Consider the following 12824-nt stretch of genomic DNA (forward strand, 5'->3'; position numbering starts at 1 on the left):
GAAGGGAGGAAGTAGTGGTTAGTCTGTAGGGAGAAGTGGAAGGAAGCAGACGCAGAGTGAGCTGTCCTGTAGAACTGGGGCCTGGAGCTAGAGTAGCTTGGCCCAGTGAAGCAGGAGTAGCTGAGAGGCAGCGGAGAGACTCGGACATCGGAGTCTGTGGTTGCCAGGGTATAAAATCCGTCCCTGGTAGCCGAATCCGGAGGGCAGGAGAGCTGCAAGCCGCTGGCCCAGAAGCAACCTGAAGGAACAGCTGCAATCCAAGGGCCCGGTGTGGACTCCAGCAGAGAAGCCCCAGAGAGGGCCTGCGCAGTCTACCCCACAGAAAAAGGGGCGAACCACCGGTCCCAGCAGCAAGAGGGCAATTGCTAACCCAAAGTGCAGTGTCCTAAACAGCAAAGAAAGATTAAGGAGTAGGCCTCATACTCAACTGGCCAAAGATCACCCCAGGCACTTCCAGGCCGGCCGGATCATCTTTACCATCTGTGACGGTCTCCCTGGACTAAACTTCTGCCGAGTAAAAGAGGAGAAGGTAAAGAGACTACTGTTTGTGCCTGTTTCTTTCATTGCTTGTCGGCCCTGCACCGTGCTAGTCACACAACACCATAGACTTCCACAAGCACCAACTGTGTCCCGGGGCACCGCTCCACCTGTGGGGAGCAGTACCACCATTGCTGCCACTTCATCACCCCGGAGGCCTTACACAGCAGCGGCGGCTTAAGAGCCGCATACCACAGGTGGCGTAACGAACACAAACTTAAAGTCATCAGCCACATATTCTACTGACACCCACCAGGGCCACGGAGCCGGGCCCAGCCACCACTGACTACCACCGGACTAGTCCGGCCCGGCACCGGGTGTCCCATAGCCCTGGGGTGGGCGAGTCATTTTTCCCGCCCCGAGTTCTCCAGACCCCTAGGTGGGCGTTCCCTTACCGCCTGGTCCCAACCACTGTTGTGCCTGTCCTACCTTGAGGGGGGTGACTAGGGTTTCAGGTCGGCTGATTTAACACTTTGTGGGATGGGTGTTATGCGGGGGCCTATGTGTACCTCTACCTGGTTTCCAGGGCGTTACATATATGTATAGGCTGTATATGTATAGGCTGTATATGAGTATAGGCTGTATATGAGTATAGGCTGTATATGAGTATAGGCTGTATATGAGTATAGGCTGTATAGGAGTATAGGCTGTATAGGAGTATAGGCTGTATAGGAGTATAGGCTGTATAGGAGTATAGGCTGTATAGGAGTATAGGCTGTATAGGAGTATAGGCTGTATAGGAGTATAGGCTGTATAGGAGTATAGGCTGTATAGGAGTATAGGCTGTATAGGAGTATAGGCTGTATAGGAGTATAGGCTGTATAGGAGTATAGGCTGTATAGGAGTATAGGCTGTATAGGAGTATAGGCTGTATAGGAGTATAGGCTGTATAGGAGTATAGGCTGTATAGGAGTATAGGCTGTATAGGAGTATAGGCTGTATAGGAGTATAGGCTGTATAGGAGTATAGGCTGTATAGGAGTATAGGCTGTATAGGAGTATAGGCTGTATAGGAGTATAGGCTGTATAGGAGTATAGGCTGTATAGGAGTATAGGCTGTATAGGAGTATAGGCTGTATAGGAGTATAGGCTGTATAGGAGTATAGGCTGTATAGGAGTATAGGCTGTATAGGAGTATAGGCTGTATAGGAGTATAGGCTGTATAGGAGTATAGGCTGTATAGGAGTATAGGCTGTATAGGAGTATAGGCTGTATAGAAGTATAGGCTGTATAGGAGTATAGGCTGTATAGGAGTATAGGCTGTATAGGAGTATAGGCTGTATAGGAGTATAGGCTGTATAGGCTGTATAGGAGTATAGGCTGTATAGGAGTATAGGCTGTATAGGAGTATAGGCTGTATAGGAGTATAGGCTGTATAGGCTGTATAGGCTGTATAGGCTGTATAGGCTGTATAGGCTGTATAGGCTGTATAGGCTGTATAGGCTGTATAGGGAGTATAGGCTGTATAGGCTGTATAGGGAGTATAGGCTGTATAGGAGTATAGGCTGTATAGGAGTATAGGCTGTATAGGAGTATAGGCTGTATAGGCTGTATAGGCTGTATAGGCTGTATAGGCTGTATAGGCTGTATAGGCTGTATAGGCTGTATAGGCTGTATAGGCTGTATAGGGAGTATAGGCTGTATAGGGAGTATAGGCTGTATAGGAGTATAGGCTGTATAGGAGTATAGGCTGTATAGGAGTATAGGCTGTATAGGAGTATAGGCTGTATAGGAGTATAGGCTGTATAGGAGTATAGGCTGTATAGGAGTATAGGCTGTATAGGAGTATAGGCTGTATAGGAGTATAGGCTGTATAGGAGTATAGGCTGTATAGGAGTATAGGCTGTATAGGAGTATAGGCTGTATAGGAGTATAGGCTGTATAGGAGTATAGGCTGTATAGGAGTATAGGCTGTATAGGAGTATAGGCTGTATAGGAGTATAGGCTGTATAGGCTGTATAGGAGTATAGGCTGTATAGGCTGTATAGGCTGTATAGGCTGTATAGGCTGTATAGGAGTATAGGCTGTATAGGAGTATAGGCTGTATAGGAGTATAGGCTGTATAGGAGTATAGGCTGTATAGGAGTATAGGCTGTATAGGAGTATAGGCTGTATAGGAGTATAGGCTGTATAGGAGTATAGGCTGTATAGGAGTATAGGCTGTATAGGAGTATAGGAGTATAGGAGTATAGGAGTATAGGAGTATAGGAGTATAGGAGTATAGGAGTATAGGAGTATAGGAGTATAGGAGTATAGGCTGTATAGGCTGTATAGGCTGTATAGGCTGTATAGGCTGTATAGGCTGTATAGGCTGTATAGGCTGTATAGGCTGTATAGGCTGTATGGGAGTATAGGCTGTATGGGAGTATAGGCTGTATGGGAGTATAGGCTGTATGGGAGTATAGGCTGTATGGGAGTATAGGCTGTATGGGAGTATAGGCTGTATGGGAGTATAGGCTGTATAGGAGTATAGGCTGTATAGGAGTATAGGCTGTATAGGAGTATAGGCTGTATAGGCTGTATAGGCTGTATAGGCTGTATAGGCTGTATAGGCTGTATAGGCTGTATAGGCTGTATAGGCTGTATAGGCTGTATGGGAGTATAGGCTGTATGGGAGTATAGGCTGTATGGGAGTATAGGCTGTATGGGAGTATAGGCTGTATGGGAGTATAGGCTGTATGGGAGTATAGGCTGTATAGGAGTATAGGCTGTATAGGAGTATAGGCTGTATAGGAGTATAGGCTGTATAGGAGTATAGGCTGTATAGGAGTATAGGCTGTATAGGAGTATAGGCTGTATAGGAGTATAGGCTGTATAGGAGTATAGGCTGTATAGGAGTATAGGCAGTGTGTGCGGATACTCCACAGGAAGTGAACAGACCTGCAGCCTGTACAGCTGCAGGGAGCCGTGTAGCCATTACTGTACTCAGTACTATGTCACTGTGTGGTGAATGCTGCCAGGGAAGGTGAGTGCGTCCGTGCTCAGCACTCTGATCTGCCTGCACTGCCGTTCAGTGTCCTCAGCAGCCGCACATATATCATTACAGCTGCGCACACTTCCGCTGCACGATACACTGACGCGCATGCGCACACATCTCTCTCAGCACAACGCTTTGTAGTGACACATAGTTACCATGGAGACCGGCAAGCGGCCGATTCATTGGCTTTCGGTGTGCGGAGAGAATGGGGGCCGGCGGTTTCTATGGTAACAAATAGCAGATGTGGGAGAGACCATCTTCGTTTTGTTTGTGAGGGGGTTTAGCAGTGCCAGGGGTCAGCGGAGGCACAGTCCGTGATTCATGTAACCGGAGTCCTGCTGTGCCGGAGATGTTTTACCGGGGGTGACAGGCATGCTGCCAAGCAAGTACCGAGGGCGGCTGGTGCCCAATGTGAGTACTGACCTGTGTCTGTCTGTGCATCAGTGGGCACAGCTGGCATCTATGGGGGAGGGCTGTGCATATGGCGGGGACTGTATTACTATATGGCGGAGGGTGCATTGCTATATGGTGGGAGGTGTAGTATTACTATATACCAGAGGGTGCATTGCTATATGGCGGAGGGTGCATTGCTATATGGTGGGAGGTGTAGTATTACTATATACCAGAGGGTGCATTGCTATATGGCGGAGGGTGCATTGCTATATGGCGGAGGGTGCATTGCTATATGGTGGGGGGGTGCATTGCTATATGGTGGGGGGGTGCATTGCTATATGGCGGAGGGTGCATTGCTATATGGCGGAGGGTGCATTGCTATATGGCGGAGGGTGCATTGCTATATGGTGGGAGGTGTAGTATTACTATATACCAGAGGGTGCATTGCTATATGGCGGGAGGGTGCATTGCTATATGGCGGAGGGTGCATTGCTATATGGTGGGGGGGTGCATTGCTATATGGCGGAGGGTGCATTGCTATATGGCGGAGGGTGCATTGCTATATGGCGGAGGGTGCATTGCTATATGGCGGAGGGTGCATTGCTATATGGCGGAGGGTGCATTGCTATATGGCGGAGGGTGCATTGCTATATGGCGGAGGGTGCATTGCTATATGGCGGAGGGTGCATTGCTATATGGCGGAGGGTGCATTGCTATATGGCGGAGGGTGCATTGCTATATGGCGGAGGGTGCATTGCTATATGGCGGAGGGTGCATTGCTATATGGCGGAGGGTGCATTGCTATATGGTGGGAGGTGTAGTATTACTATATACCAGAGGGTGCATTGCTATATGGCGGAGGGTGCATTGCTATATGGCGGAGGGTGCATTGCTATATGGCGGAGGGTGCATTGCTATATGGCGGAGGGTGCATTGCTATATGGCGGAGGGTGCATTGCTATGTGGCGGGGGGGTGCATTGCTATGTGGCGGAGGGTGCATTGCTATGTGGCAGAGGGTGCATTGCTATGTGGCAGAGGGTGCATTGCTATGTGGCAGAGGGTGCATTGCTATGTGGCAGAGGGTGCATTGCTATGTGGCAGAGGGTGCATTGCTATATGGCAGAGGGTGCATTGCTATATGACGGAGGGTGCATTGCTATATGGTGGGGGGGTGTATTACTATATACCAGAGGGTGTATTACTATATGGCGGGGGGGTGCATTGCTATATGGCGGAGGGTGCATTGCTATATGGTGGGGGGGGTGTATTACTATATACCAGAGAGTGTATTACTATATGGCGGGGGGGTGCATTGCTATATGGCGGAGGGTGCATTGCTATATGGTGGGGGGGTGTATTACTATATACCAAAGGGTGTATTACTATATGGCGGGGGGGTGCATTACTATATGGCAGAGGGTGCATTGCTATATGGCGGGGGGGTGTATTACTATATGGCAGGGGGGTGTATTGCTATATGGCGGGGGGGTGTATTACTATATGGCAGGGGGGTGTATTGCTATATGGTGGGGGGGTGTATTGCTATATGGCGGGGGGGTGTATTGCTATATGGCGGGGGGGGTGTATTACTATATGGCGGGGGGTGTATTGCTATATGGCGGGGGGTGCATTGCTATATGGCGGGGGGTGCATTGCTATATGGCAGAGGGTGCATTGCTATATGGCAGAGGGTGCATTGCTATATGGCGGGGAGTTGTATTGCTATATGGCGGGGGGGTGTATTGCTATATGGTGGGGGGGTGTATTGCTATATGGCGGGGGGGTGTATTACTATATGGCGGGGGGGTGTATTACTATATGGCGGGGGGGTGCATTGCTATATGGCGGGGGGTGCATTGCTATATGGCGGGGAGTTGTATTGCTATATGGCGGGGGGGTGTATTGCTATATGGCGGGGGGGGTGTATTGCCATATGGCGGGGGGGTGTATTACTATATGGCGGGGGGGTGTATTACTATATGGCGGGGGGGTGTATTGCTATATGGCGGGGGGGTGTATTGCTATATGGCGGGGGGTGCATTGCTATATGGTGGGGGGGTGTATTACTATATACCAGAGGGTGTATTACTATATGGCGGGGGGGTGCATTACTATATGGCGGAGGGTGCATTGATATATGGTGGGGAGGTGTATTACTATATACCAGAGGGTGCATTGCTATATGGCAGGGGGGTGCATTGCTATATGGCGGGGGGGTGTATTGCTATATGGCGGGGGGGGTGTATTGCTATATGGCGGGGGGGTGTATTACTATATGGCGGGGGGTGCATTGCTATATGGGGGGGGGTGCATTGCTATATGGCGGGGGGTGCATTGCTATATGGCGGGGGGTGCATTGCTATATGGCAGAGGGTGCATTGCTATATGGCGGGGGGTGTATTACTATATGGCAGGGGGGTGTATTGCTATATGGTGGGGGGGTGTATTGCTATATGGCGGGGGGGTGTATTGCTATATGGCGGGGGGGGTGTATTACTATATGGCGGGGGGTGTATTGCTATATGGCGGGGGGTGCATTGCTATATGGCGGGGGGTGCATTGCTATATGGCAGAGGGTGCATTGCTATATGGCAGAGGGTGCATTGCTATATGGCGGGGAGTTGTATTGCTATATGGCGGGGGGGTGTATTGCTATATGGTGGGGGGGTGTATTGCTATATGGCGGGGGGGTGTATTACTATATGGCGGGGGGGTGTATTACTATATGGCGGGGGGGTGCATTGCTATATGGCGGGGGGTGCATTGCTATATGGCGGGGAGTTGTATTGCTATATGGCGGGGGGGTGTATTGCTATATGGCGGGGGGGGGTGTATTGCCATATGGCGGGGGGGTGTATTACTATATGGCGGGGGGGTGTATTACTATATGGCGGGGGGGTGTATTGCTATATGGCGGGGGGGTGTATTGCTATATGGCGGGGGGTGCATTGCTATATGGTGGGGGGGTGTATTACTATATACCAGAGGGTGTATTACTATATGGCGGGGGGGTGCATTACTATATGGCGGAGGGTGCATTGATATATGGTGGGGAGGTGTATTACTATATACCAGAGGGTGCATTGCTATATGGCAGGGGGGTGCATTGCTATATGGCGGGGGGGTGTATTGCTATATGGCGGGGGGGTGTATTGCTATATGGCGGGGGGGTGTATTACTATATGGCGGGGGGTGCATTGCTATATGGGGGGGGGTGCATTGCTATATGGCGGGGGGTGCATTGCTATATGGCGGGGGGTGCATTGCTATATGGCAGAGGGTGCATTGCTATATGGCGGGGGGATGTATTACTATATGGCGGGGGGTGCATTGCTATATGGCGGGGGGTGCATTGCTATATGGCAGAGGGTGCATTGCTATATGGTGGGGAGTTGTATTGCTATATGGCAGAGGGTGTATTGCTATATGGCGGGGGGGTGTATTGCTATATGGCGGGGGGTGCATTGCTATATGGTGGGGGGGTGTATTACTATATACCAGAGGGTGTATTACTATATGGCGGGGGGGTGCATTACTATATGGCGGAGGGTGCATTGATATATGGTGGGGAGGTGTATTACTATATACCAGAGGGTGCATTGCTATATGGCAGGGGGGTGCATTGCTATATGGCGGGGGGGTGCATTGCTATATGGCGGGGGGGTGTATTGCTATATGGCGGGGGGGTGTATTGCTATATGGCGGGGGGGTGTATTACTATATGGCGGGGGGTGCATTGCTATATGGGGGGGGTGCATTGCTATATGGCGGGGGGTGCATTGCTATATGGCGGGGGGTGCATTGCTATATGGCAGAGGGTGCATTGCTATATGGCGGGGGGATGTATTACTATATGGCGGGGGGTGCATTGCTATATGGCGGGGGGTGCATTGCTATATGGCAGAGGGTGCATTGCTATATGGTGGGGAGTTGTATTGCTATATGGCGGGGGGGTGTATTGCTATATGGCGGGGGGGTGTATTGCTATATGGCGGGGGGGTGTATTACTATATGGCGGGGGGGTGTATTACTATATGGCGGGGGGGTGTATTGCTATATGGCGGGGGGGTGTATTGCTATATGGCGGGGGGGTGTATTGCTATATGGCGGGGGGGTGTATTGCTATATGGCGGGGGGGTGTATTGCTATATGGCGGGGGGGTGTATTGCTATATGGCGGGGGGTGCATTGCTATATGGCGGGGGGTGCATTGCTATATGGCGGGGGGTGCATTGCTATATGGCGGGGGGTGCATTGCTATATGGCGGGGGGTGCATTGCTATATGGCGGAGGGTGCATTGCTATATACCAGAGGGTGTATTACTATATGGCGGGGGGGTGCATTACTATATGGCGGAGGGTGCATTGATATATGGTGGGGAGGTGTATTACTATATACCAGAGGGTGCATTGCTATATGGCAGGGGGGTGCATTGCTATATGGCGGGGGGGTGTATTACTATATGGCGGGGGGTGCATTGCTATATGGTGGGGGGTGCATTGCTATATGGCGGGGGGTGCATTGCTATATGGCGGGGGGTGCATTGCTATATGGCAGAGGGTGCATTGCTATATGGCGGGGGATGTATTACTATATGGCGGGGGGTGCATTGCTATATGGCAGAGGGTGCATTGCTATATGGCGGGGGGATGTATTACTATATGGCGGGGGGGTGCATGGCTATATGGCGGGGGGGTGCATGGCTATATGGCGGGGGGGTGCATGGCTATATGGCGGGGGGTGCATGGCTATATGGCGGGGGGGTGCATGGCTATATGGCGGGGGGGTGCATTGCATTATGGCGGGGGGTGCATGGCTATATGGCGGGGGGGGTGCATGGCTATATGGCGGGGGGGGTGCATGGCTATATGGCGGGGGGGTGCATGGCTATATGGCGGGGGGGGTGCATGGCTATATGGCGGGGGGGGTGCATGGCTATATGGCGGGGGGGTGCATGGCTATATGGCGGGGGGGTGCATGGCTATATGGCGGGGGGGTGGGGGTGCATAGCTATATCGCATAGTATATACATGGTAGTAGAACATTATCAGTGACAGCACGTTGTATGGAGGGTTTTATCCAGCAGTCTGTAATACGTTCCAGTTGCGGTAGAACACTTGTGTACTCTATGGCCGTCAGTGCAGACTGTATCAGCAATGGCAGAACACTGTTCCTTGGGTCACATGAAGCCTTTTCTCCTCTGCCATCAGTGCCCGTGGTCAGATAGTCACAGATGCCTCTGTATATCCATAATATAAATCCTAAATGTGTGATGGGAGATGAGGCATGTTACCAGGGAGCACCGAAACCCCATTTTCCGGTATCTCTTGTAACTCTTTGGCCTGGTTCTGACGTCAGTGATTTTTCCCATACACAAAAATACGGGCCAAGGTTCATTAGTGTTCGGTCAGTGCGTCTGATTTTACCTTCAGTTTTAGTCATGATTTTCTCATGTGAAAAAAATAAATGTTTTTTCCTGTCCATTAGGCCTCATTCACAGGTTTGTGTATATACATGTAAGTGAAAAAGATAGTTGCGGTGTCATCGGTGTGCGGTGCCGTCAGTGTGGAGCTGACCCACCCTTTTTCTTTGTAATGTATGTATGAAAGACATACGACAAGTACGTGCAATACGGACGTCTGAATGAAGTCTTCAATGGAAAAAACTGAGTGCGCTTGGATAGAGGTGTCCCGTCAATGTTTTCATGGATACATAGACTTCAATTGGCAAATTTGATCTAAGAGTTAGATCAAAAACACATCATTTTTTTATTTTTTTTTTTTTATTGAAACAGAGCACTTGGTCCACAAAGAAAGACAAATATGTTACCAGTCCCATAGATTATAATGAATGTGTTCTATGAAAACCACTGATAGTAGACACGTGGGTGTCTGACTTTAGGCCTTGTGTGGAGCACACGTCGGTCACTTCCTTGGGGCTTACATCTGGCCATTGACTGTATTGATGCAGACGGAGTCAGTGTGCTCTTCGGGCATAACTTGCAGCTGGATCTGTCTATTCCAGTTGGGCACTGAAGTGTAGTCAACCATTTTTTGGTGCCCATCTCAGATATGTGAACCTGGCCAAAAATGATATTTGACAGAGCGCACAGTAAATCCCAATGGAGCCACTGACGTGGGGATCAATGTGAGCCTAGCCGTGGGGGCAGTGGTTCTCATTCGTGAGATTCAACTGCGCTCTTTAACACTAGAACTACTGAGGTAGTCATTTTGACTACTTTGCACCATGTATTTCTATATAGGTGTCACGAGTCCAGTAGTTCTAGTGTTAATGTTCTTTGGAAAAACAGCTATGCAGATTAGCCCTTCAGAGGTCGCACGGCTTACAGAGCGGCTTTCTATTGGTGGGCTGTTTTCTTTCTTCTGGAGAATTTTTGGATCAATGATTGGAGTTACAGGCCTCAGCAAACTGCTATCTACGGCAGTCCATATTTTTTCAGTGTGAATAGTTGGAGTTGTTTCCTTAAGGCCTTGTTCGCTTTGTATATATGTATGGTAGTCTGTCTTCTTTCCTAAAAAAATGGGATTCAGGTGGACACCTTTTATAGTAGCCATAGACTGGAGTGGGTTCAGATCCAATCCATTTGTGCTTTATTTTGATGATGTCTGTCTGTTCACTCATACACTGGAAAGTAGGTTTATGGTAGAGTCATAATCGTAGTGTGAGCTGGGCCTATGTGATCACCATTTAATTTATCTGTATAGGCCTTAACATTCAACTTCTGTTCCCTTTTGCAGGTAAACAACTGCGGCCTTCACTTGGTTTTACAAGCTACCCCTGTATCGGATAAAAATAAACAGGTAAAACCAGTGAGTTTGGCTATAATGTGAATTTCTCATTCATTCATTTATTCATTTATTCATTCATATTTCTAATGATATTTATGTAGGTGTTTAAATTCACAGCTAAAAATATAATAAAATAAAGCCTTACCGGCTGCACACGGCAAACACCAAACGCTTCTAAACCTAATCATACAAGGCATCACGGCTGCACACAGCAAAAGCTCAGAAACCTCACAATACATAGCATCACCAATATTGATGGGAGAACCCAAACTGTAAAGTTCGATTTTCATACTGGACACCTAGTGTCTGTGCACGGACCCCAAACACAGACTTTTCAGGGAAGTCCCTGTTACTGTTTGGGTTTGAGCACCTGGATAAATGATAGAAATTAAAAAAAAAAAAGAAAATGAAAGAAAATAAGGACTAAAGCAAGACCGTTATACTTCCCGACCTTCTCGCTTCTGTAACACCGCTTACGGGTCCGATCATTAGCTCTCATACATATTTACTGCTTCCCAGCCCACTGTGTAACACTGAGGGATAAGTGTACACAATAAACACGGCAGTTTGGAACCTGCCATTCTGCCGCTGTCATCTGTGAATCCATAGCCACTCGCTTGGACCAAAGCAAAGATCCCAGGTGAGCTATATTCCCTGCCTCACAGTATGTGTATATATATATATATCTATATATATATATATATATATATATATATATATATATATATATATATATATATATATATATATATATATATGTGTATGTATATATACATATATATTATATGTGTATGTATATATACATATATTTCTTTTTCGCTCCTAATTGGGAGACCCAGACAGTGGGTGTATAGCTACTGCCCTCTGGAGGCCGCACAAAGAACTACACTTAAAAGTGTAAGGCCCCTCCCCTTCTGGCTATACACCCTCCCGTAGGAGTACAGATTCCTCAGTTTTAGCTTTGTGCGCAAGGAGGTCAGACACGCACGCATAGCTCCATTGTTTTTAGTCAGCAGCAGCTGCTGACTATGTCGGATGGAAGAAAAGAGGGCCCATAAACAGGGCTCCCAGCATGCTCCCTTCTCACCCCACTGTATGTCGGAGGTGTTTGTAAGGTTGAGGTACCCATTGCGGGTACGGCGGCAGGAGCCCACATGCTGATTCCTTCCCCATCCCTTTTTACAGGGCTCTGGGTGAAGTGGGATTTACTGGTCTCCAGGCACTGAGACCGGGCTCCATCTACAGCCCCTGGAGAAGATGCTGGATGGAGCGGAGTACATCAGGGACATGGCCCTGCTTCCTCAAGGTACTCTGTGTCCCCGTGCATTTGGCGCTCACACCGCAGCATGCTGGGTGTTGTAGTGCGCCGGGGGACATCAGCGCTACGGCGCTTGTGCCATGGCCTCATTCAGCTTAGCTGAAGCAGGCACACTTCTAGGAATCGGTCGCGCCGGCCGCTGGGACTGCGGCGCGGCTGGCACTTGTGGTGCGCCGGGGACTTCAGCGCGGCCCGCGCTTTTACGGCGGCCGCGCTGATAACTCGAGTCCCCGGCTTTTGCGGCCTGCTTCCGTTCGTTCCCGCCCCCGGACCTGCCAGTCAGGAGAGGGGCGGGACGCTGGCCACGTCTAGGAATCGGTCAGGCCGGCCGCTGGGACTGCGGCGCGGCTGGCACTTGTGGTGCGCCGGGGACTTCAGCGCGGCCCGCGCTTTTACGGCGGCCGCGCTGATAACTCGAGTCCCCGGCTTTTTGCGGCCTGCTTCCGTTCGTTCCCGCCCCCAGACCTGCCAGTCAGGAGAGGGGCGGGACGCTGGCCAGTGCATCAGCGCTGAGGGCTGGAGTCGTTTTTACATACTCCAGCCCTCACAATCGGCACAGAGGGGACACTGTTCCCGCACTTTTGTTTGGGAACTCCCACGGACCGCCCCTCTCCACAGACGCCGGCAGCCATTCCTGCTGACACGCTGAGCTGCAGAGGGGAGCCGGGGAGACCCAGACAAGGAATTCTGCAGCCTCTTACCCGCTATTCAGCGGGCGGTAAGCAGCCCTCAGGGCTCACCCCCTCTTGTGCCAGGAGTATTCTTAGTATTTTGTTGCTACAAATACTTT

General features: G+C 49.9%; 1 protein-coding gene across 3 annotated transcripts in view; it reads left to right on the forward strand.

Annotated features, from left to right (window-relative positions):
- The first annotated feature begins 3751 nt into the window (after positions 1 to 3751).
- The window catches only part of LRRC49 (leucine rich repeat containing 49), a 230880-nt gene continuing 221807 nt past the window's right edge, over positions 3752 to 12824 (forward strand). The window contains exons 1-2 of one of the 3 annotated variants that reach the window (XM_075345709.1): positions 3752 to 3924; positions 10666 to 10728. In XM_075345709.1, the coding sequence (XP_075201824.1) occupies positions 3886 to 3924; positions 10666 to 10728 (102 nt within the window). In that variant the 5' untranslated portion in view covers positions 3752 to 3885. Of the gene's footprint in view, positions 3925 to 3993; positions 4042 to 10665; positions 10729 to 12824 lie in introns of those variants that run through there. The other 2 variants (XM_075345711.1, XM_075345710.1) reach the window with 2 other exon arrangements.

Source organism: Anomaloglossus baeobatrachus, chromosome 4 (genome assembly GCF_048569485.1).
Source record: "Anomaloglossus baeobatrachus isolate aAnoBae1 chromosome 4, aAnoBae1.hap1, whole genome shotgun sequence".
NCBI lineage: Eukaryota > Metazoa > Chordata > Amphibia > Anura > Aromobatidae > Anomaloglossus > Anomaloglossus baeobatrachus.